Source organism: Mytilus galloprovincialis, chromosome 9, assembly GCF_965363235.1.
Source record: "Mytilus galloprovincialis chromosome 9, xbMytGall1.hap1.1, whole genome shotgun sequence".
Lineage (NCBI taxonomy): Eukaryota > Metazoa > Mollusca > Bivalvia > Mytilida > Mytilidae > Mytilus > Mytilus galloprovincialis.
In genome coordinates, this window is record NC_134846.1 from 15791687 (window position 1) to 15818009 (window position 26323).

General features: G+C 31.5%; 1 protein-coding gene across 1 annotated transcript in view; it reads right to left on the reverse strand.

Moving 5' to 3' along the window:
• Nucleotides 1-26323, reverse strand: part of LOC143044507 (calcium uniporter protein, mitochondrial-like) — a 55555-nt gene continuing 29232 nt past the window's right edge. Inside the window, exons 4-7 of the mRNA XM_076216559.1 lie at nt 6438-6545; nt 3923-4083; nt 2075-2278; nt 1-335 (exon numbers count right to left, since the gene is read on the reverse strand). Coding sequence (XP_076072674.1) covers nt 135-335; nt 2075-2278; nt 3923-4083; nt 6438-6545 — 674 coding nt within the window. The 3' untranslated portion in view covers nt 1-134. The remainder of the gene's footprint in view (nt 336-2074; nt 2279-3922; nt 4084-6437; nt 6546-26323) is intronic.

The following is a 26323-nucleotide window of genomic DNA, read 5'->3' on the forward strand; positions in this document are numbered from 1 at the left end:
AAATAAAAGAATACATAAACCTTTTACACCCACCAACAGAAGATCTGTACAGAAGATCTGTAGCTTAATATACCTCTACATTGTGCTATAAATTTTATAAACTATAATAAAACATATTTCTAATATAATCATCTTCATTGCTCGGGTTTGTATTCAACTTCTCTCAATGGGACTCTAAGCTGTAGGGGGTCTCGTAATCGTTTGATATCATATTCTACTTTAGCAATTTCTTCCTTTAGCTTGTTGTATGTTTCTACGCTCATCTTTGACTTCTTTGCGTTTTTATGAAGTCCAATTAAATATTGTCTATCACGTAATGTTTCGTAGTTGTATTCCTGAAATGAAACAAAAAAGAAATTTAAAATTCAGATTTTTCTTTTAAATTTGACTTCAAGATTTATAACGATGACAATTCTTGTTCTTAAATTCTCAGTTGATTAAATAAGAAAAAAAAAAAAAATTTAAAAGGGACATTAAACAGAACTGTTAGAGGATTACCACCCAAATTCAAACTAGATCTGTGTTTTATGGTAATGAGCATTGTGTATAAGTGTCCTGAAATTTGGTTGAGGCAAATAAAGCAAGACAACAGACACAAAATTTTTAGCATTTTTTCCAATTGAAAGTCGGCAAAACTCTAGAATGGTAAAATTGACACAAACCATATTCAAAGTCAATCTGTATATTAATAAGCATTTGTATAAGTTTCATATTATTTGGTGTAGGCAAACTAAAGTTAGAGAAATGAAACTTAATTTTCGGCCATATGAGGACAACAATTAATGCCTCTTTATCACATAGGGGCATAAAAACCTTTAATTTTCGAACTCCCTCAGGCAAAGTTGACTATATTGATTTTGCTGATGTTCTTAGGTTTCTTTTAGATATATAGCCATTATGTATTCAGGTTTTATATATTGAATACCTGCTTTCAATTCTTCATGATTGAGTGTCAGAATCAAAGGAAATTCAGAAAAAAAACCACTTTCACTTATAGGACCTATCTGAAAATACCTTTATCAGGAAAACTAAAGATTAAAAATTTGAAGACCAAAGAGGAATGCATGAGGAGATTACTGACCAACAATAGACAAACACAGATAACAAGAATATTAACCTTTCAACCTTACACAAAAAAATAGAAAAATGGCTGCTGCTGCTTCATTTTTTTTGTGTTCATTCATTAGAACAGTATATTCCTTTTCAGACTGCTGTATTTTTTTTTTATTATAAGAGATACAGAGAAAGTTATTGCATGAAAAATGCTCAGGAGAGTATGAACTGTAATGTTAGGCAGTTATTTCAGTAAAATTTTTATCAGGTTACCTGCATTTCAGGTAATTAACAGGTAAAAGGTGTAATTTATTACATTTGTGTTGAATTTTGCATAAAAAACTACTTTTAGTTTTCATCTATTTTGTTATTTTATCTGCCATATAATAAAGAAGACACCAATTGCTCGATTCCGTAGCGTATTGCACCATACACAACGTATTATGTAATCATGGCACAAATCAGTGGCTCCGTCCTCAGAATTTTCAGTCAACCTCTGTTTTCCCCCCTTTTTCTACGTCTCGTAATGATCGATCAAATCATAATTCCCACACGAATTGAATGTAATAAACACATTGAGATAACAAGAAACCTTTTAACTATTCCTCGCTGTCAGTTTCGCCATAGAAATGCTGAAATATTTCCATATTTATAGCTTCGTTTCCTATTTCTGTCATTTGCATTTGCCAAAATATATTTGTTTTTATTTTCCTTCAATTTTCCTTCTACTGCATGATTTAACAATAACAATTGCCGGGATTTCAAGCGCAAATGAGACCTTGTATATCATGGATTCATACAAGGAAAAATTAGAGAGGACCTGAATGAAAACCGAATGGTTTCAGAGTCCTTATTAAAAATCAGATGTCATCGCGGCATATGCCCAAAATAGCAGTGGCGGACGGCGTATGTCATTGAGGCAAATGCCGTGTATAGCGTTGAAAGGGTTAAGTCTACAATTATTTTTGATTCATAGAATTTCTGAATTTTTTCAAAATCTTATAAAGGTTTCATAAAATACCTGTCTGGTGAGGACAAAGTAGGCAAACATGGCTACTGAGGTACCATAGGTGATGAAATAGGTCACTGGTTCCATGATATCCCAGGAGTACTCCCACCAAGTCAGGCGAGCCAGCACACCAAACTGTAGACTCATCAAACCCAGTCCTACCCATGCCAAACCAGTTGTCCTTTTCAAAGCTTTTCCTTCTATATCTACTTTCACCTGAAAGAAATAAAATTTCATTTATTATTTTGAAGACAAAAGTTTTTTTTTTAACTTCAAAGAAACTTCTGTAAATTCAGAAATTTTTGCAAGGCGTTTATTAATGTGAATTATTGGACTGGGTAAGTATCGAAATAATAATAACTACCATTCTGATATCTGATACACATATCTGCCTAGATTTTCCTGAAATTGCAATATTTAAAGTCATAAGAAAGAGTGACCGGTGAAAAATAATGTTCTTCCAATTCTTGAACCAATGCATACAAACATCATAAACTTAGTCTGCTGTTCACGAATTTTTCATTTTTTTCGCATAAATTTCGTATAATCGTCAATTTTTTTTTCAATCGGTCAGTGTTGTGAAAATATGGCAGGTAATTAAAGTTCGTGTTTTGAAGCCGAAGTGTAACAATTGTCACCTGTTTGTCAACAATCAACAAAAAAGCATGGAAATTGAGCACTTGTTTAACATGTAAATTCAGATAATAGTTTATTTTAAGGACATCCATGCGTATTGCGATCACCGGATTTTTACGAGATAGGTCACACTGAGGTCACTTTGCATACGGAAAATATGTCGAGGGAATTGCTTCCAGGAAGGAAGCTATTAAAATAAACTTCTTATGAATAAATTAAAGAATTTTCTTCAGAAAAAAGTATATGTACAAAGGTTTTATAATGTAAACTATCCATTGAGTTATAAAAAAACATATGCATTATCTTTTTTGATTTGAGGTTTCTTATGACTTTAATTTCATGTTTTTGTCCATCATCATTAGAAACATATATAATGTACATTATACTTTCATTCAAGTGTTGAATTTTTAAATGGCACAGTCCAAGACATAAAAGGAATTCCTAAGGGAAATGAATTTTCTGTTTTTGTATAGAATCCAACAACTACATATTTTCTAAATGTAAAATAGAGTTGTCACCCTTAGCCTTTAGAAATAACATAGAGTAGACAGCAAAAAAAAAACCAAGTAAGAATAGTAAGTGTTCAAAAAAAAAAAGGAAAAGGAAAAAAAAAAAAGATTATTCTTATAGTTTCTTTGCAATGAAATTAATTTTGATGGTACAAAATGTATATATATCACATAAAAAAAAATGTGAATATTTGAAATGTTTGAAAATCCTCTTTCTCCTGATAAAAGTTACCTATTTTCCCCATCAGAGACTTTTTCACAAATTTTAAAACTTATATTGGGTAAAAACTCTTTGAATGTTTCCAAACAAATGTATTGCCATATGAAAAGAAAACTTAAAATTGTACTTTTTTTGGCAACATATGTATTATTTTAAGATTTTAAAATTTTCAAAAAATATGAAAACATTCATGATGAAAAAGATAATTCCATTTAAGCAACAATAACTAATGTGTCATGTTTTGAAATTAAAGCACTAATCAATTGCTTTAAATATTCTTAAAAACATCAATAGGTAATATCTCTAATCCCCCTTCCCCCTCCCCCTTTATCTTTACAAAAAACAGAAACAATTCTTGTGTTTGACGTTCCATGTACAAAATTAGAAAAATATTGAAATCTAATTTTTTAATAATTTTAGAAATGACTAAATTGCAATTTGACCAATAATAAATGTTCTATGCACTCCTGGTATAGAAACAAGATGTCTGCCTACTTTTTCATAAGGCTGCACTTGAAGTTTAAGCTCCTCTAGTCTCTGGACAAGTACTTTCTCTTGTTCAAACTGATGCTGGTCGACATTAAGCTGAGAGTAAAGCTGACCTATCAATGTTTTCACATCAGATAATGTAGCTAGGTCTTCATTTGTCATTGTTTCTGGAAAGAGAAAATAAATTCAATGTATTTCAAATTAAGTTCTGAAAAATCGACTCTTTAATAAACTTTTTACATGTCTCTTTGTCATTTTCATATTTTGAAATGCTCTTGGTTTTTCATTCACTTATGACTTTCGATCATTCCTGCAATGTCTCCTGCCTGTATTTCATATTTGGTCATGTAATTGCCTGTGTTTATTTGTTTTTTTTATTGTTCAGTTGATGTCAGTTCTTCCTCTTTTTCATATTTTAACATGGTATTGTAAATTTTCTACAACTTATAACTTGTAAATGTACTTTTCATGTCTTTAACATTTAAAAAAAAAATTTAAGCTCAGTTTTTCTTCAACTTATGATTTTTTATTGTCTGATCAATTTCTTCTGCCTCTTCTTTTCTAGACTGAAAAGTTTAATAAGAGCATGGCCAGTTTGTGAGTTTCTGCTTTTGTCTGCTCTATGGTCGGGTTGTTGTCTCTTTGGCACATTCCATATTTCCATTCTCAATTTTATGACATACTGCCTAGACAGTGGTGTATTTATTAAGACTTATGTCATCTCTAGACATATGGCATGTAGTAGTCACATTACAGACATTTTTGTCTGTTGTCAAACAAATTATCAGTTATCATATATTAGAACACAAACATTGCTTTAGAGAATCTAAAACAGCGAAATACACCTATTTGGTACCCCATTATGGTAACAATAAAACGCATAAACATTGAACATGAACATTAATTGCTTTTAAGCATCTAAAACAGCAAAATATACCTTTTCAGTACCCCATAATGGTAACAATAAAACACTTTTATATTGAATCTTAAAAATATGCTAGAAATATTGATAATCTAATGGAAGCTTTATAAATATTTTATTCTATATCATGCTGCGAATCAGTATGAGCCTGTATGTTGTTTTTCATTTTAATGTCATATCAAATTCTGTGCATTGTGATTAGTGATGTATAACTATGTAAAACTTAAACTGTTCAGCAGGGAAACTTTATTAAATTCAGTTTATTGAATATTCAGGCCACATGACATGTAATGTTTTCTTTGTTCTAATAGAATGAACTCTAATTACAGTTGTTTTCATGGAAATTGTTATCACTTACATCCCTTTCCTTATCCATAAATTTATATGAAAAAAATATCTGCCTTATTATTTGAAGGACACAAAAGAATCTCTGGTTATCAGTTTTTAAGATTATATAATCTTGTGAATTTATTTAAAAAATTCAATAATATTACATAATTTTGGTCTTCCTTTTATTTAATTTTCTACTGGCACAGAAGATGAACTCATTTTTACTAATAATACTTATTTACACAAATGATATTCCTAGGTTAACTAATGTGCTGATGAGGCCATTTGAAAAGATAAAATAAGGCCCAGAATATACCAAGGGAACATTCAAAACTCTTAAGAGGAGATAAAATAAGGCCCAGAATATACCAAGGGAACATTCAAAACTCTTAAGAGGAGATAAAATAAGGCCCAGAATATACCAAGGGAACATTCAAAACTCTTAAGAGGAAGACAGCCCAGAATATACCAAGGGAACATTCAAAACTCTTAAGAGGAAGACAGCCCAGAATATACCAAGGAACATTAAAAACTCTTAAGAGGAAGACAGCCCATGGCCAAAAAAACAAAAGATTGTCGACAGAAGTCCACAAAAACAGTTCATAAAAACATAAAGACTTACCACCACTGAGTGCAGGCACTATCGCACAGATTTAATACCACCACTAGTTTGAGATATTTAATAACCGGCTGTGCAAGGGCTGTATAGCCAGTCAAGGTTGTTTAAAACTTCCATTTGTTGTCTATATTATAGTAACACTAACCTACACTAGGTGGCACTACCTGGTACTTTTGATCGTTGAGGACCTGATGGAGCTATATTATAGTGATACTAACCTACACAAGGTGGCACTACCTGGTACTTTTGATCATTGAAGACCTGATGGAGCTATATTATAGTGATACTAACCTACACTAGGTGGCACTACCTGGTACTTTTGATCGTTGATGAAGCTCTATATTATAGTAATTCTAACCTACACTAGGTGGCACTACCTGGTACTTTTGATTGTTGAGGACCTGATGGAGCTATATTATAGTGATACTAACCTACACTAGGTGGCACTACCTGGTACTTTTGATTGTTGAGGACCTGATGGAGCTATATTATAGTGATACTAACCTACACTAGGTGGCACTACCTGGTACTTTTGATCATTGAGGACCTGATGGAGCTATATTATAGTGATACTAACCTACACTAGGTGGCACTACCTGGTACTTTTGATCGTTGAGGACCTGATGGAGCTATATTATAGTGATACTAACCTACACTAGGTGGCACTACCTGGTACTTTTGATCGTTGAGGACCAGCTGGAAACTGTTATATCTCAGCAGTGTATCTATGGTGGTTGATTGGGCCACTCTTGCTCCTTCTTAAAATAGAAAAGATGACAAGGCTTATAGTATGACTGACTGACATACTCTGTAACAACTATAGTGAAATAAATAACTGTCAAGCTATAAATCATACATCATTATCTTATAATTTTAATAGTCATGAGTATAAGTCTTTCTCAGATATCATATGTATCACACAGTTTAGAATCCTAACATGTGGTTTCATACTATATACACACATTTATTTAATACTATTTATAATCTATAGATATATATAGCTTTGATCTGTAGTCCTTGAGAAAATATGATGAAAAGGAGAAGGTTCACGAAGGGTTAAAATTGGCCCTGATTTTTTTATGTTTTTTGAATTGGGCCAAAAAATTACAAATGTCACATAGAAATACCTGTGATAATACTACTAAGACAATAACATTTTTTCTGGCACTTTCCTTTACTATTTATGGAGCAATGACCCCTTAAATTAGCATAATTTGTATTAAAAGGTCAATTTTGGTACTTTTTGTCCATAATTTTAATTGTTTTTGGCATAATTAACCTTGGCCTCCATCTACGATCCAAAAAGTTTTTATATTGATGAAATCTATATCAAAATTGAAATCTTTTGGTTACAACACATTCTGGATCATAGGTGGCGGCCAAGTTGTTTCAAAAGCTTTTAGGTCTGAAAAATGTACCAAATCATCATATTTTGACAAAATGTCCAAAATGGGCTTACTTTGGTGAATATCTTGTAGTCTTTTGAAAAGAACTGATATGCTTAGCATTTATACTTTTGAAATAGGCCCATTTACGAACCAAATTGAGACCTTTTTGGTGTTTTATGATAAAGTTGATATTTTAGGCCATTTTGTGCCATTAATCCTTTGAAAGAATGGCCATCATGTACAAGTTTTTCATAATGAGGAAATGGTTATAAGCATGCAATAAATGTGAAAACACAGTATCTCATGAATCTTGAAATCATAATTCAAGGAAGCTCTGATGGACATGGATAAAGAATAAAGCATAAAGCAGCAAAAGGCCACCAATGGGCAAGCAAAATGTGTCACCCACTGACCCAGGGTTGACTTCAGCTGGCCACTTAAAAAAATGTGTCTTAGTAAAGTGAAAATGAACAAATAAAATTTAAATTCATACAAGACCAACAAAGGACAGATGTTCATGACTTGGGACAGGTGCCATTCATTTAGCCACCTATTATCAGGATTACAAACTATTTACAAATATTAGCAAGGAAATAACTGGGACTGTTGTTTGAAAGATTGTTGGTGTTAAATGCCACACTATTGGATTTTATAAATAAATATTGTGGTGACATTTTTTTTTTTTTTACATGTGAAAAAGTTTACTGCAGACATGTCCAATTACATTATTCAGTGTCCACACTTATTTATAAAATACACCTGTCTGTCTTTTTTGTTGTTGACATGATGCAGTCATTCCATACTGCTAACTCTTTTTCAATTTCATACTTTTATTGATTTATTAACAGAATCCACCTCACTTCAGACTATAAACATCATTATGGAAACCTTACCCAAGAGGGAATAGTTTTATTTGTATATGGGCAGGAATTCGCTAGTGAAATTTTAGGGTCAATAATGTTTATCCAATTAAAAAATAAAGAAATCATGCAAATATGGAGAATAAACATTGTTTAAATATCAAAGTGGGTTAGTCTTTATTGCCAAATGCAAAAAAAATGGATCCAATTCAAAAATTCAAAAAAAAATCAGCACTTGTTATGTGCTGGTAGTTGAAAACTGTAGACAAAAAGTGTGACATTTCTGCAGTGGCAAAACCCCTAGTCATATTTAGAATATGCCTGAAGAATTGTTCTACTATAATAGTTGAAAATCAACTGCAAAATGATCCGTCTATCATTTAGAAACCCCATTTTGTACAGAATCCGATTATTGCTGCAAATAAAATACGTTTGAAAATGGACAAGTGCATGTAACTTTTCCCGTCAACAAATGTTACATGCACCTTTTCATTAGCTGATTAACTTTGGAAACAAGTTATTGGTCCAGCATGGCAAATTTTGAAAGGTGTCAACAATGGGTACAATTGGATTTCATGATTTTTATCAATCAACTGAAGTTTGAAAAATATAGAAGGTAAGAAAATTTATTTCATTTTCGTGTCAATACTGCCCAATAATACTCATCTTTTTATAACAGTTGTATACTTTTTATAGTAAGCATTACCATAATTATTTTGTTCTCATTTCAACCCACTGACAATTACATTAAAATGTGGCTTTGTCATCTTTCACACTAGGCATCTACCAGTGATCAAGTAGATGATAAGAGAGTGGAACCAGGTAAATTTAACCTCACAATGAAGTGTTACATGCACTTTCTGTGTAAATTAGGTTCTTTGATAATGATGTGTGACTTGCTTTGCAATTTTGTCCAAAAATATAAGTTTATCTTGTATTTAAACAGGTTTGACCCTTACGATATTCATTTTATTGCTGGAGAGATTTCTGTACATAACATTGACACGAAAATATTTACCAAGGAAAGGTGTCTATGATACATGCAAAAGCTTTTTTTTGTACGGTTTGCCTTATCAATCTCATTTTTTACATGAAATACCACAGATTAATTGCCAATTTGATTAACCAGTACTTGTATTCATTCTCAGCATTATAAAGATAACTGGCCACTTAATTTGAAAAGATAAAATGTAACATTGACACCAGAATAAAAACAATATTACTTTATTACACTTAAAGCATAATTGGCCAGTGCATAATATTAAATCAAATGTAAATTTATGCTGAATTCTTAACAGAGAAGTTGTTGATCTTTCTTGATTTCTAGACTTTACAATATATACTTGTAATTCTTATCGTTTAAAGGCATGTAACATTGACACATCTTCTGCGTCCAGGTTACATGCTACAACCTAATAAATGTGCATACAATTATTTAATCAATAAAATCTTGTTGAAATTTAAATTTGCTTCATTAAAATGATATTAAAGAAATAAATGAGTTTTAAATATTTGTGTTTATTTTTTTCCTGATTGACTAGCAATTTTTCCTCAACATTTGTTGGTGTTCATGTCAATGTTACATACATAACCCAGAATTATAATGTTTTAAAAGCATTGATTTCCAAACCTGTGTTATGAGCTTTAAAATGAGTTTATATGAGTTTATAAATGACTAACATCTGAAATATTGTCATCACACAATTTCTTTGATGCTCCTATGATATCTTTATCAGTAACATGGACTACGATTTTTGTATCAGGTCTTTTTTGTGTTACATGAGAAGATTTTACTGTGTTGAAATCAACAGTTAATCTAATTTTTAATATTCAAAGTTATTATTATGATACCTATTTTAAAAAATAATGTATAAAGTAAACACAAATTAAACTTTTTTTTCATTAAGAAATTGTGTATGTAACATTGACAGAGTCTATTATTTAGACTTTTACATGTTCAGGCCAGTGTTAAATGCGTAAACAAAACTTACTGCCATATGGAGCTATTATCTTATTTTTATTTTACAAAATTAAAGCGTTTTCATGTTTTCCTGTTTAATTTGTCTTTTAACACTAGTTAGTAACATTGACAACAATATTTTGTGTCAAGATTTTTTTATGTTACATGCAAAGGTATTACTTCCTTAAAGTCAGACATTTATATAACATTTTATAACCTAAATGATTAATTAGATATTACTGGGCAGCAATTATATTATTTCTCCAAAATTGACTATTAAGCACACCACTTTCATTTTCTGGTCTTCATGTATGTAACATTGACATACAACCTTTTACTTTTCTGTCAATGTTACACGCATGAACAGAACTGATAACATTTACTTACTCCTTTGCTCTATAAAGAGATTATTGATAATTTAACTTGTTTTACCACCATCAAACTTCATCTTTATTTCTAAATATAGATGTTCTTTTTAGAAGTGTATTTTCTTCATTGACAACAAAATTGGTGTCAGTCTTGAAAATTTACATGCAATTTTTAATTAAAAAAATCTACAGGCAATATAAACCTAAGAAAGAAAAAGATGATCAGCAATAAATGTGATGAAGAAAACTCTCAGGAAGATGCTGCAAAAAGATACTGTCCCTGTCAACCAGTCAGATGGTGATGTCCCTGGCAGTCAGACAGATGGTGATGTCCCTGGCAGTCAGACAGATGGTGATGTCCCTGTCAGCCTGGAAGATGGGGATGTACATATCAGTCAATCAGTTAGTTGGTGATGTTCCTGTCAGACAGTCAGTCTGTGATGTTCTTGTAAGCCAGTCAGAGGGTAATGTCCCTGTCAGCCAACAGATGGTGATGTCCTAGTCAGCCTGGCAGATGGTGATGTTCATATTAGTCTGTCGGTTGGTGATGTTCCTGTCATTTAGTCATATGGTGATGTTCCTGTCAGCCAGTCAGATGGTGATGTCCCTGTCAGCCAGTCAGATGGTGATGTCCCTGTCAGGCAGTCAGATGGTGATATCCCTTTCAGCCTGTCAGATGGTGATAACCCTATCAGCCTGGCAGATTATGATGTCTGTGTTAGCCAGTCTGATAAGGTCCCTATTAGTGAGTCGGGTGGTGACGGTGCTTTCAGCCAGTCAGATAGTAGTTCTGTGTCTGAAAACCAGATGATGGTGACTGTGTATGCAGACATACTAGTGATCTCCAATTTGACCATTCTACAGCAGTGTAGAAGATAGTTATTTCAAAATCTTGTTTATTTATCCCTTTTCATTCACCAGTAAACACATGTGTCATGTGTATTTACTGATGCTCATTATAGAAATCATGAGGAATTCAATTTGTAACATTTTTTTTTAATGGTTATGCCAATAATTGACATTCCAGAATATCTTTTGCATTATAAGAGGTTCAGGCTCCTGATTTCAAAATAATAATAATAAACTCATCATGGATACCAGAATTGAAATTTTGTAGGCCAGAAACGCTTTTCGTTTACAAAAGACTATTCAGTGACGCTAATGAAACAAAAAAGTAAAAGAAGGCCAAATAAAGTTGAAAACAGGACTATGGTCTAATGGGTGTTGGTTTTCTCTTCTGAATTGTTTTACACTGGTCATTATGGGGCCCTTTTAATTGTGGCTTCCTGTAGTTTAGGTAATATAACAAGTTTTCAAGATGAAATGGCATTGAAAAATCGAAACAAGATATTTGAGAGTTTCTATATTATTGTAAATTGTATAATCTATGTACATGATGTATGGATTTTGGTTCTGATTGAGGGTAGATTAATTGTTGTTTTGTTTTTTTCTTTTTTCAGATAGATAGTTGAAGATGTTGGAGACAGAAAACAAGAAACAAGAAACTTGTTTTGAATGTTTGAAATAAAATTTATTGTTTAAACCTTAAAAAGTTATCATAAATGTAAGATTAACCAGCAGAAATAAAACAAGATATAGGGTAATATGTCTATCAGATAACAACCTCAAAGATGAAACCCAAATTGTTCTTTATAGAAGTTATGTAAACAATTGAAAATAAGATTCTCAATAAATGCGGCTGTATCAACCTCTCGTAGATTTGTTCCATATTTTGTCTTGGTTTTTCATACTATTATTTTAAGTGTAACTGTGTCACATGAATGAGGGATACATGTAATCATTTTGTACCCTTACTTTGTCAGTATTAGTTATTGAGTGAGAAACTTTGTGGATGCTGATGGTTGTATGGTTGTCTCTTTATCAATCTCATCCCTGTGCATAAACAAACGGGTTGCTTACTTACTGATATAAAAATGTTTCATGTTGTGGAAATTTTGGATGACTCCTTCATCAATTGATCGATCTTTGGTCTTAATTTTATTTTTCTGGTTATTTTGACATTTGCATATCTTTTAATTTAGCCTTCCATAGTGTACCACCATGAACAAGCATAACTACTGGTATAGTTAAAAAAATATGTCTGCTGTCTGAAATTTAGGTGAATGGTTTTGGTATTAACCACTATTTAAATAATATCATATATGAGAAATGTGGCAGTATAATTGTATAATTTACATTCAGATGGTTGTTTGGAGGCTTTTTATATCTTTTAAGGTCAATTCTGGCATGGTTCATTTTTCTAATTTTTTGTGTCCACGTTACATGCAACATTTAAGTCACTATTTTATGACAGAAATGAGATAATTGCAAAAATATTAATACAATTTTTTAATGTGAGGGTAACACAATGAAAAAGAGCCTTTACGTGTTCAGAAAGAAAATGATTCTTACTGTATTTATCTCTTAAACATTGCATGTAACATTGACAGAAAAGTAGAGGAAACTTGTTTTCACAAAATTTCTGAAAGAAATGAAATTATACATTTTAGAGTTTTGATGATAGACAATGTTTTGTGATCAATATATATGATGTTGAATGTTGAATAAGTTAAGGAATCATTAATCTCAATTTGGAAAAAGTGTCCATGTTACATGCTCCAAATTCATTATTTGCTTTGGTTCCAAACTGACGCAAGTTTAAAAATGATGTTTTTGGTTACAAATAGAAGGACACCATTTGTAGCAATAATTTGTAAAAAATTTAGAAGCTTATAATGATTTTTATTTTTTTCTTACAATGTCACACTAAAGTAGCATTAGCGAATTCCTGCCCATATACCCTTAGGCTAAACAAACTCTTCTATTTTTAAAATTCAGCAAGCTGTAAAACATAAATCCATGATTAATATAAACAAGAGTGCACACACTGAAATGTCTCGCCTTCTAAACTTATCATTGATATTATGTTGATAGTCCTAAGTATAAAGCTTAGCTTTATTACAACTGTCACATAATTAACATTAACCAAGATAACTAAACAAAGACCAATGAACCTTGAAAATGAGGTCAAGGTCAGATGAACCATGCCGGACAGACATGTACAGCTGACAATGCTTCTATACAACATATTACATGTATATAGTTGACATATTACTTATAGTTTAAGAAAAATAGACCAAAACGCAAAAACTTAACACTGTGCAATGAACCGTGAAAATGAGGTCACGTTCAAATAAAACCTATGCGACTGACATGAAGATCATGAAGTTGACCTATGTCATATAGTATTAGATAAAAAGACCAAAACTCAAAAACTTAACTTTGACCACTGAACCATGAAAATTAGGTCAAGGTCACATGACATCTGCCCCCTAGACATGTACACCTTACAATCATTCCATACAACAAATATAGTAGACATATTGCATATAGTATGAGAAAAACAGACCAAAACACAAAAATTTAACTATAACCACTGAACCATGAAAATGAGGTCAAGGTCAGATAACATCTGCCAGTTGGACATGTACATCTTACAGTCCTTCCATACACCGAATATACTAGCCCTATTGCTTATAGTATCTGAGATATGGACTTGACCACCAAAACTTAACCTTGTTCACTGATCCATGAAGTGAGGTCGAGGTCAAGTGAAAACTGTCTGACAGACATGAGGACCTTGCAAGGTACGAACATATCAAATATAGTTATCCTATTACTTATAATAAGAGAGAATTCAACATTGCAAAAAATTTGAACGCCGCCGGATCACTATCCCTATGTCGAGCTTTCTGCAACAAAAGTTGCAGGCTTGACAAAAAGAAGATGTGGTATGATTGCCAATGAGACAACTATCCACAAAAGACCAAAATGACACAGACATTAACAACTATAGGTCACCGTATGGCCTTCAACAATGAGCAAAGCCCATACCACATAGTCAGCTATAAAAGGCCCCAATAAGACAATGTAAAACAATTCAAATGAGAAAACTAACGGCCTTTAATAATTTATGTAAAAAAAATGAACGAAAAACAAATATGTAACACATAAACAAACGACAACCACTGAATGACAGGCTCCTGACTTGGGACAGGCACATACATAAATAATGTGGCTGGGTTAAACATGTTAGCAGGATCCCAACCCTCCCCCTAACCTGGGACAGTGGTATAACAGTACAACATAAGAAAGAACTATAAAAATCAGTTGAAAAGGGCTTAATTAACTCATCAGATGGACAAATATACAAGTAGATGTGGTTTATTTGAGGAAATTAAAATTTTTCATTGTTTGCTGTCAGTATTATTTTTTAGTTAGGGGATGACATGAATTTTAAATGTGGCATATAGGGCATAAAAAGTGTGGATTAAGGATATAAGGGGGAGGGGGTAAAGAAAATAAATGGGAAGAAGGGAAAATAATTTAAAAGAGAAACATTTGGGAAATGAGTACCTCCCCAATCATCCAACCTTTTAGGGGGAACTAATTTCCTTCTTCAGGGTTCCCTCCCTACAATAATGAAATTGATCATTACCCAAAATATAATTTCCATCAATCTAGCCAAATTGAAATCAAATCAACCTTAAAATAATAAGTTTAAAGCCCCTACATAAAAATATATCCTCAAGAGAAAATACTTCAACATTTGTCCACTTTTGCATAATTAAATGTTATCTTAACACAGCTTAACACAGTAGTTCAGAGATTATCTGAAATCAATTGTTTCATCACTTAATTAAACATTAGACAAAAGTACAACCCAAAGGCAAGAAAACCCACAATGTTTAAGTTCTTATCATCACTAATATGTCAGACAGAACTATTTATCTTGTTTGATTTATTTTCTAACCTAACCATTACTTTGTTTGATCCCAATGGTATATAAGCATTTGAAACTAACAAATGAAACTGACATCAAACAAGCCCTTAGAGATGTGACATGGAAATTGACGTGATAATATCAAAGTTTACGAAAATTACATCATCCGAAGAAAACTAACTGCAACAAATGTACCAAACTAATTTAAATCTGCTTCTACTAGTTTGTATTTAAATGTGATTGAACAATTTTACAGAGGTGCTAGGCTTTTATTAAATAAATTGAATTATTCCATATTGATAGAACTTATATTTGATTTATAACCATGCAAAACATTTATCCAAATTAAACATTTTCACCCCGAAAAAGTAAAACTCAAAGTAATTTTTATATATATATTCAATTCTTATCATCATGTTATGTCAGACAGAACTATTTAAGGATGTTTGATTAAATATCTAACCCAATGACCAACCATTACTTTGTTTACAATCCCAATGGAAGCAAGGAACCAACAAATGAAATTGACATGATAGAAACAAGCCTCATAGTTGTGACATGGAAATTGACAAGGTTATAATAAGATTTCTGAAAATTACATCATCCAGAAGAAAACTTACTGCAACAACAATACCAAACTAATTCAAATCTGCTTCTAACAATTTAAATTTGGGATTGAAAATTTTACCAATGTTAAGTTTGGCTTTTATTAAATATGTAGTCCATTTTAGGCATTTACATCGAAACAAGCCTCATAGTTTTGACATGGCAATTCACAAATTATAATAAGATTTCTTGAAATTACATCATCAAGAAGAAAACTTAAAATACAACCAGAGTACAAAATTAATTAAACTTTGCTTCATCCAGTTTGTATCTGGATATGGAAAGGTTAAATTTGGCTTTAATTAGCATGTGTATTGCACTGTAATCAAATTTTTCAGCAATACATCTGAAAATCAATTGTGTTTGAAAGCATGAGCTACAAAATATTCATAGGTTATTTAAGGCCAATCTCCTTCTTGAGATATTTAATTTGTTAAAAATGGGGGGAAAAGATCGACTCAGACATTTTTAAGTACAGTACATATGCCAAATGGCTTATATATGCTATATAGGGTCTTTGCATCGTAAATAACCACATTTATTCTAAAACCAGTTGTTCTGATGATACAGGTTAATTATTCTTCTCACATATTTTATGATGGTATAATACTAATTCCCTATTGGGAGGCATTGTCCTTGATTTTCATATGATGAAGACATAACCTTTCAATCAGTTAAATTGAGATCTAGAGCTGCAGGCATGTCAGTAATTGCTAGTAGTTCTTTTTCTTTTTTATGTATCATTTTTATTTTGCTTAATTTCTTTTGTTACTGTGTCTGAAAATCAGACTCTTGACTTTTTTTAACGGGGCACTAAATGAGCTGTCAAATTCAGGTTAAAAAAATTGACTCAAATTCCTATATTTGATTTATAACTATGCAAAACATTTATCCAAATTATAAAAAGTCTAAAATAAACAATTTACAGGGCATTATGGCTTGATAATATGTAGCTTCATTTCGTGTGTATTTCAGTCTTGATGCCATCCAGCGACCTCTGAAAACCTTGAATGGTCATATAAGTGATATAAACATAAATAAAGATATAAATAGAAAGTTAACTTAGAGTGCAACTCTTTTTTTCTAGGTATATTTGATTTCATACTATAGATTAAAAATATATGTAAATCATCATTTTCACCTGTATAATAATGATTTTTTTTGTGGATCGAATTAGTCGTTCATATGATTTACCTTTGATTCACTTCCAATGTTTATAAACACATTCTTTTCCTTAATAACCAAACACGCACTATTCATGTATTATCCATCTCTAGGTGAGGGGTTAAATTGAAGTTCAGATGAATATGAATTGATTGAGGTCGAAATTATCCACTTGCAAGTGAATAATTCATCATCAATGTTTCTTAGCTTAATTTGAAAAAAATGTTCATCATCAATGTTTCTTAGCTTAATTTGAAAAAAATGAACCATACTGACTGTTAAAAGCCTAAGCTAGTGCCCCTTTAAACTGAGTTTTATATTGCCGTGTGTTTATTTTTTCTTCTTTGGCTAGAGGGTTGAGAATTTTAGTTCATTTATATATTTTGGACTTTATTATGACATCCATTATCACTGAACTATAGTACACATTTTTGTTTAGAGCTAGGCCAGCTGAAGCCTTTAGGTGTGGGATGTTTTTACTGTGTTGAAAACCCATTGGTGGCCTTTGGCTATTTCCTAACTCTTTGGTCGGGTTGTTGTCTATTGACACATTCCAAATTTCCATTCTCAATTTCATTATGCCATTTTTTAATGACAATTGACCTCAGAGTACCTCATTTTAAAAAAGAGTTCTAAAAATGCCTCTCTCTATTTATATTCATATCAATTTTGTATACAAGCTACCTTTTTTCCACAACACAAGTTATCAATAAAAACAGAATTCCCTAATGAAGCAATATTCAATCTACTCAGGATGCATGATTACGTAGATGGAAAACAACCCATTTGATGATTTTTATATCGTTTGCCGAGTCAGCACTAATGCATCCTTAATCATATTCTTTGATTTTGCAAGTTGTCACCAAAGTAATAATTCCCATAATGCATTTCATCAATTGTTTTCTTGCCGAGATTTGTGCCATAATAATAAAGTTACTTCTAAGTTGATATATATACTCATAGACCTTCTAAAAAGCTTTTATATTGACAAGCAATGTTCTGTTCCGAGATAATTTGCAGCTTGTTTATACTGAAGAGTTTATTCATATTACAATAAAAGAAAGACTATCATTGTCAATATTGCATTTTTTTTTATCAAGAAAAGATTTACTAATACACATAATAATTGGAATAGGCTGGCCAATCAAAACCTAACTAAGAAGTTAAAATAAACAAAATAACTTTTTCAATGAACCATGAAAAATTAGGTCACTGTCAGTGGACATGTTCACGTTATTATCATTCTGTGCATACCCAAAATATCCTATCAGAGAAACAGACCAGTTACCTCAAAACAATTTCCCTGTTTTCATTCTCAATTCTAATAAAATTATCAAAAGATTTCATTGAAAAGTTTTATAAAATGCGACGAAAATACTTTCAGATGACGAAACTACCTTTCTGAGCTGGAATTATAAGTAAGCATATATAAGAAGTTTTGAATAAATGAATACTGTTCAGGGGACAACCAAAATAAGGTCAAGGTCAGATAATCCTTCCAGCCAGACATTTACAACTTACAACCATTCCATGTACCAACTAGAGTTGACCTTTTGCTTACAGTATCAAACAAACATACATAATCAAACCATGAAAATGTAACATTGACCAATGAACCGTGAAAATGTAACATTGACCAATGAGCCGTGAAAATGTAACATTGACCAATGAGCCGTGAAAATGTAACATTGACCAATGAACCGTGAAAATGTAACACTGACCAATGAACCGTGAAAATGTAACACTGACCAATGAACCGTGAAAATGTAACACTGACCAATGAACCGTGAAAATGTAACATTGACCAATGAACCGTGAAAATGTAACATTGACCAATGAACCGTGAAAATGTAACAATGACCAATGAACCATGAAAATGTAACATTGACCAATGAACCATGAAAATGTAACATTGACCAATGAACCATGAAAATGTAACATTGACCAATGCACCATGAAAATAAGGTCAACGTCAGATGAATCCTGCCAGACAGCAAAACACACCTTACAATCATTCCCATGGACCAAATTAAATAGAGTTGACAAGTTTTGCTTATAATATCAAAGAATCAAATCAGACTCTGAAAACTTAATTAACATTGACCAATGAACCATGAAAATGAGGTCAAGGTCAAATGAGAGTCATTATGATAGTAAATTTAAGCTATCTTTTGTCTTTCAAAAATGAAAATGGGAAAAAAAATGTTTATAGTGATTTTATTTGTTAGGATTGCTACATACTGCACAGTCTAAAATTACTTGTAGTCCTGCCTAATAATCAATTGTGTTAGAATATGAATTAAACATTACAGACAAAGAAATATGAATCAGACAAAAACAATAAGTATAACAAGTTATCTGACAAAAAATAATTCTCTTGTCAAATATCATTTCCTTAACGTGGCGTAAAAAATAATGATTTTATCGCCAGACGATCATGAATCTCCTATATGAAGTCATAAAAGGCTTCATTTCACCAAAACAAATTCAAAATCATCAATTTAACAGCTCTAGTAACTTAAATAACTCACTATAATATAGATTGACAAAATTCTATTAAAGTATATAGATTTCTCATCAAGACTGCAGTTAAACGACAAACATAGGGTGAAAATGAAAACGAAATTTACACTTCATTAAATATTTCATGGATAACTTTCAGCTATTGATGAAAAACGAGGATTTATATGTGGAACAAATGAGAAATTTGTCTGATAAAGTTCTTTCATACTACTATATAACTATTAGACTCACTAAGGATACACTCAAAAGCTTAGAGATGCATGCTTTTTCTATTGAAGTTGAATTATAATCTGTAAAATTCAGAAATTTAAAAGTGCATTTATTATTGACATGGTTGAAAAATTGACAAAAATTTGAGATTCATGATAATAATTTTAGGAAATGTAGCATCCAAATAAAATACTGGTATTTTTTTACTTTTTTAACACCTTTACATACCAATGTCCCAATTTTTCACCAATAATGAAAACATCGCAAAATTTCTGACTTTAAATATCAAAAGGGGCAAATGATTCAAGCATTCTCTCAAAATTTTAAATTAAATAAATTATAACAAAATTATCAACTAAACATTTACATTTCTTTGACAGGACATAATGACACAGAACTTCATCTCTTTCTTTATGTTTGCATTGAATTATGGTGGGAGAGAAACACTGAGTATGTATAATCTGAATTCTTCATGTAATAAGCTGTAAACTTGCTTTTTTTCCACATCAGTTATTTTCATTAGAGGGTACATGTTTGGTCATTTCTGCATTTTACAATTTTTTTTAGTAAATTGATTTACTATAAATTAGACTAAGATTGTGTGTTTGCATCCTTTTACATTTTTCATGATATGCCTTTTATTGATGATTTATACAGTGCATTTGTACTAGCCATTCTCAGTGACCTTAGAATAAAATTGAGAAAGGAAATGGTGAATATGTCAAAGCGACAACCACCCGACCATAGAGCAAACAACAGCCGAAGGCAACCAATGGGTCTTCAATGTAGCGAGAATTCCCGCACCCGTAGATGTCCTTCAGCTGGCCTGCTTATATCCGTGTCATTTGAACTCTGGAGAATACATCTCTAATTAGTAATCACACCATATCTCCTTAATTTTATATCATACAATAATGGAATTCTGTTTTCTAGTTAGTACAAAGCATCCTTAAATTCTCATGGTATATGAGTTATACATTTATATATATGTTGATATGGGAATTTCAATTACCTCGAAACTAATGAAGGAACATCAGAGACCTTGGTTATAAATTTGTTTCATTAAGACCCTTTAATATGTTTTCTACTTAAACATGTGAAAATGTTGTACAAAAAATCATTAAAGAATCAATAAGAAAATTAAACACAACATTTAGTAGTTTAAATATGGCATACGCCAAAAGCACGTACAATTAAATCACAACTATGAAAATAATCAAAGGTCAATAAATTCAGGGGCGGATCCAGCCATTTTAAAAAGGGGGGTTCCCAACCCAGAGTAAAGGGGGGGTTCCAGCTATATGCTCCCACTCAAATGCATTGATCGGCCAAATAAAAGGGGGGTTCTAACCCCTAATTTAATAATTAAATGCAAACCACAAAGCTGCAAACTATTCAAAGACTAGTGATAAATCTAACGTCTTCAGTCTAACTCTTTTAACTTTAATACTCTATGTGCTTTGCATTTTTTATAAATTGTAGCTCAGGCTACTAATTAATATATACAAAAGAATGTCAAATAAAAAATTCATATTTTATTATAAATCAGTAATGTTACTGGGTTAGTATAGAAATAATAAGAACTCTCATTCTGATGTCCGATATTTTTTATCTGTATGCAGATTTTCCTGAAATCACAATAGTTAACATGTATTGATGTCCATTCCTCAAAAGACAAACTAATAAATGTAAGCAATAACTTCTGAATTAACAGTAATTTTCATTAGGGATGAATCCTTTTATCATATATAACATGAGGAATGGTTAAAAAAAATCCATAATATAAGAATAAACAGATTTGGTACAACAGTAGTTCAAATTTTCTTTAAAACAATTAATAAAATTAACGGTACCAATTTCTTGCACCAGATGCGCATTTCAACAATACATGTCTCTTCAGTGATGCTCGTGGCCAAAATATAAGGGCCAGGACAATTTGAAATTTGAGTTTAAATGTTTTCCATAAGAAATCAATGGTTGTGTATAAAGCATCGCAGGGTAAAGAGTGATAGGATCTTGAATTTTGTAAATTAAAAATCTACCCCACCCACACTAATTTGAACCCCTTTTACAATTGCCAATGATGGAACTAGGTTATCCTAAACAGACCAAAAATAGGGATGCTAACATGACTGCATCAGTGGCGGATCCAGGGGGGTTCCGGGGGTTGGAACCCCCTTTTTTTGGCCGAGCAATGCATTTGAATGGGAGCATATACATGTAGTTGGAAACCCCCCCCCCCTCTTTACTCTGTGTTGGGAACCCCCCCTTTTTAAAATGGCTGGATCCGCCACTGCTGCATGTACTGCTTGACAACTTTGAAATAATACATATAGATTCTTGTGGTACAAAAAACTTATAGTTTATGTAATAATTACTATATCTAATTAGTGATGTACTGTACAGCTCATCAAACTATGGGTTAATTATAGGTAAAGTCTTAATGAGAAAACCTGAGGTAATGAGATAATTAAACATGCTGCATTAATTATGTTAATGATTCACTAAGCTAGTCATATTCATGACAATGAGGAATGAACGATTGAAGCACAACTTTTCTTAAAGGTTTCATGGAATTTTTTTATTTCTATGTCTGTAAAAAACTTATTAAAGATCCCAGGTTGTAATTGATGTTTTTTTGTTTGTTTTTGTTTCTGTTTGTACAAGTGCAGCTGTTGTAAAGGATTAAATTGAACAGGTTTTTATTTCATTTTCATTTAACTTCCTACCCCCCCCCCCCACCTAAAAAAAAAATCAATCTTTAAAAAAGTTTCTTTAAATATGTATGACTTGTGAGGCCTAAGACAACAGAAAATTTCATTGGCTTAAGCATTTTAAGACATGTTTGGCTAGTGATTCATAGTGAAGATTGCAAAATTGTCAAATAATATTACACGGTGGAGGACCCAGCTAATTATTAAAGTTCAGTGTATTACAGTATCACTTAAGTGGGGCCGATACTGCTGAACCCTTTCACAGGACTGATTTCGCTTCTGTTTTAGTGGGATTCATATCTAATTTAATCTTTTAAGTATTCTATGGTTAATGTTGTCTCTCCTATTTCTTTTTGTGATTGCGTTGTTTATTTGTACTTCCAATTTTGGTTTTGGTTCCCTTGTATTTTCTCCAACATAATTTTACTTTTACCAAAAAGTCATTATAATATATAGGTTTTCACTTTTATTGGCATTGCTATAAAAGAGACTATATGTTTATACTATTTGGACTTCTAGATGTGAGCTCTTTAGATTATCAATGCCTTTGTTCAACTTTTTTTTTTTATAAGAGGCTCTTTTTTGGAAGTATATAGAATTGAGTAGTGTTCTACCTTAAGCAATTAGAGATAGTGATGACAATTTTATGTTTCATATTTGATTTTCTATAAATTTCTTTTTAAACAATTTATCTTAACCCCCTGCTGACATTTTATATTAGAGCAGCACTTCTCCAAGATTCATAAATAAAACTAATGAGTAGTTGAAAGTATCTCTCACGTTGATTTCTCAATTAGACAAAAACATCTTCAATTACGTTAATTTGATCTTAATATCTCACTGAAAAAAACTCTCCATGATTTTCTACATGAAGGCTCTATATAACACATATAACACATTGAACAGGGATTGTAAAAGCTGCAAAATGTGCTTAATCAGCAGAAATGGAAATTAAGTAGATTGTGAATTATACAGCTGATTTTTCACAGGAATTTACACATGACAGGACTAATGAAGAATGCAGTATTACAAATATTACAGAGGTCAATACAACGAAACATTTATTCTCATATCACAACGCTTGTTAACAAAATTTACAAGTTTGAAAAAGGACAATTTCATTGGTTTGTTGTAAGAATATGTAAAACAATGTCAAAATGTTCATACATCAAGATTTAAGATTATTTATTGTTAATGTCAATTTTTGTTTCATTTTGTTAATTTGGTTGCATTTGTTGATCAAAAATTTTAAAGACAAAAACTTGTTCACCTTTTTATCTTTCATGAGATGTCATTTGGCACGACCAAAACTGATTTGATTTTGCTTTTTTGGTGTTTAATTAACGTCACTTTTAAGCACCACATTTAGGCTGTTTCATGGCGGCCAGTTTTTATTGGTGGAGGAAGCCTGAGTGCAGGATCAAAACCCCACAATCAAACAAAAATGAAGGGCACAACCATCTTGAACTTACGTTATATGAGGTTCAAGATGGGTTTAAACAAAATAAATTTCAATACTCCATTTACATGTATGGCTGTTTTCTGCTTTGGTCAGGTTGTTGTCTCTTTGACACTGTGTCACACATTCTCCATTTTATTATGCTGTTTTCATACAAATTCTCCAAACATCTATATCATGTATGACTGTCAATATTGTCAAAGATATTGTAGGTCCAAAAGATGACATTTATCATTTAAGAATTGAATGCTTCTTTTTGTAACTTCATTCATTGTCATTGGGGTGTAAAAGCGTTGACAGAAGTACATTTTGTATGAAGTGGGTGAGCGCTTCATTCTGAAAATGTGTGCATGGTCAACGCTTTAACATTACCCTATGAAGTTACATTTTTTAGCTAGGATAATGAAAACACGATTTTTTTAAAATTTACCTGTGCACTTTATTGTGGGACCTCGTGTCATCATGAATGATAAATTTTATTGTGTAATGATGTTGATTAAGGAATAATGCGAGACTGCAATGTAGCCAATCAGAATAACGTATTATAATGAAACATACATCTATTGTAACTTTTATAAATGAGGGATTACATTTCTGCTCCCAAAGATGTAAATCTATACTTCCCCTAATTATTATTATATATGCCCCTCATTTTTGCCATCCCTTGCTTTATGTCATTTATTTCCATACCAGATCTTTATTACATATATGTTTATAGTTTTTGTATAAAATATTTCCCATATATTGCAACCACATTGTGATAATTGCCAAAGATATCTTTAGTCTAAAAGGTGGCATTATAATAAGTGTGCAAAGAAACTGACTACATATAAACCCTTAGTTTCTTCATACATAAATAAATACCAACATCTACCCTGGAAATCAAATTAACTTTATGTTACGATTTCTCCTGAATAGAAATAGATCATTGCTGCTGTTCTCCCCTTATAAACACTTCTGCCCTAATGAGAAAGGTTCCATAGCGCAATCAAGATTGGCTACTTTAGGTAAGAGACCAGAATTTGATTACTGTTTTTGTAAGCTTGTCACACTCCCAGTTATAGGTTTACAAAGAAGTTTTTATCTTCTATTGTTAAAGCCATCTATCACCATCTCAGAAGAAATCAGTAGAATTGTTAAGATGAAGAAAAGATGATAAAGCCTGGATCAATTTGATTTACGGGTTTTTTAGTATTAGGAACGATGATGAAGATTATGTATGATAAACTACTAGCTAAAAGACTGTAACATTGGTTCAATTTAAAATGTAATTCAACAAAATTGGCTCATTTCTTCTCCAGTAAAATTTCAAATTTAACTTTATAGTATAAGATTTGCTAAATCTATATTTGCATGAAACATTTGATCTCATTGATAAACTAAGTGGCTCTTTAGCTGGAAGTCAAAATAGGACCTTCATCCTTGATCATATTAAGCACACAACTCCCTATAGCTTCACCCCCAAATGACAGGTGCCCACAACTTCAATCCTAATGGCCTAGGATTGTCAGCTTTCCAGCCGAAGGTCATGGCTCTTTCTGTGCATTTGGCTTCCTCCATCAATATAAACTTATCGCAACAAAAAAACACAATAGTGCTGAAAATGGGTTTCCAGAACAACAAAAAATTAATCAATCAATTAATCAATCCCTTTAACTTCAAAACAACTAAGAATCTGTTTGGAGGGAGTTTTTGCTGAATTTTAAACCATAGTTTAACTTTCATTATCAGAGTATTATGATTTTTATGTGGATAGTTGTCTCTTCAATAATCAACCTCTCCATTATTTCATATCAAGGTTATTTAATTTAGTTTCACTCTATCTAGAGGGAAAAAATAGCTTTTTAAACCATATATACTTTTTCATAAATTCAGTGTAAAGAGTTGCATGTTATACAGAAATGGTTTAAACAAACAGAATTTCAAACCTGACTGCTTAAATTTTCTCCTAACAAACTACATTTTGTAAATTACTACTGAAATTTCTCCTTTCAACCAAATATCTGCCATGTAATTGGATTTTTATTTTACTAAATAAGGTTTCTATACTATTCTCGATCAAACTTCAATTTCCCTGTAAGAAATTGTACACTTTCAATGTAATTAAATTCAAGTAATTTCAAATTAGATTTATCAAAATGACTTTCATTTCAATTTGTAAGGATTATAGAATGTTTTCAGGTATCCTTAGATTTGTTAGTGTAGTATACTGATGAATCTTTTAAACCATATTCTTTGCTTTTAGAGCTTCAAAAACCAGCACATTGATGAATTGATGAATCTTTTATTGTTCAGTATAAGTTAATCTCTTTTCAAAAACTTTATCAAAATTGTCTCCCTTTGATTGTTGTCCTTTTCACATACTTTTCCTTTAGGAATAAAATCACTTATTGATGGCCCCATTGCTTTCTATGTTTCTCTGAAAAATTTAACATACTTTCAATTGCATATTAGATTGCACTAAAGTTTGAAAGTATAAAATAGGTATTTCTGATCGGAAT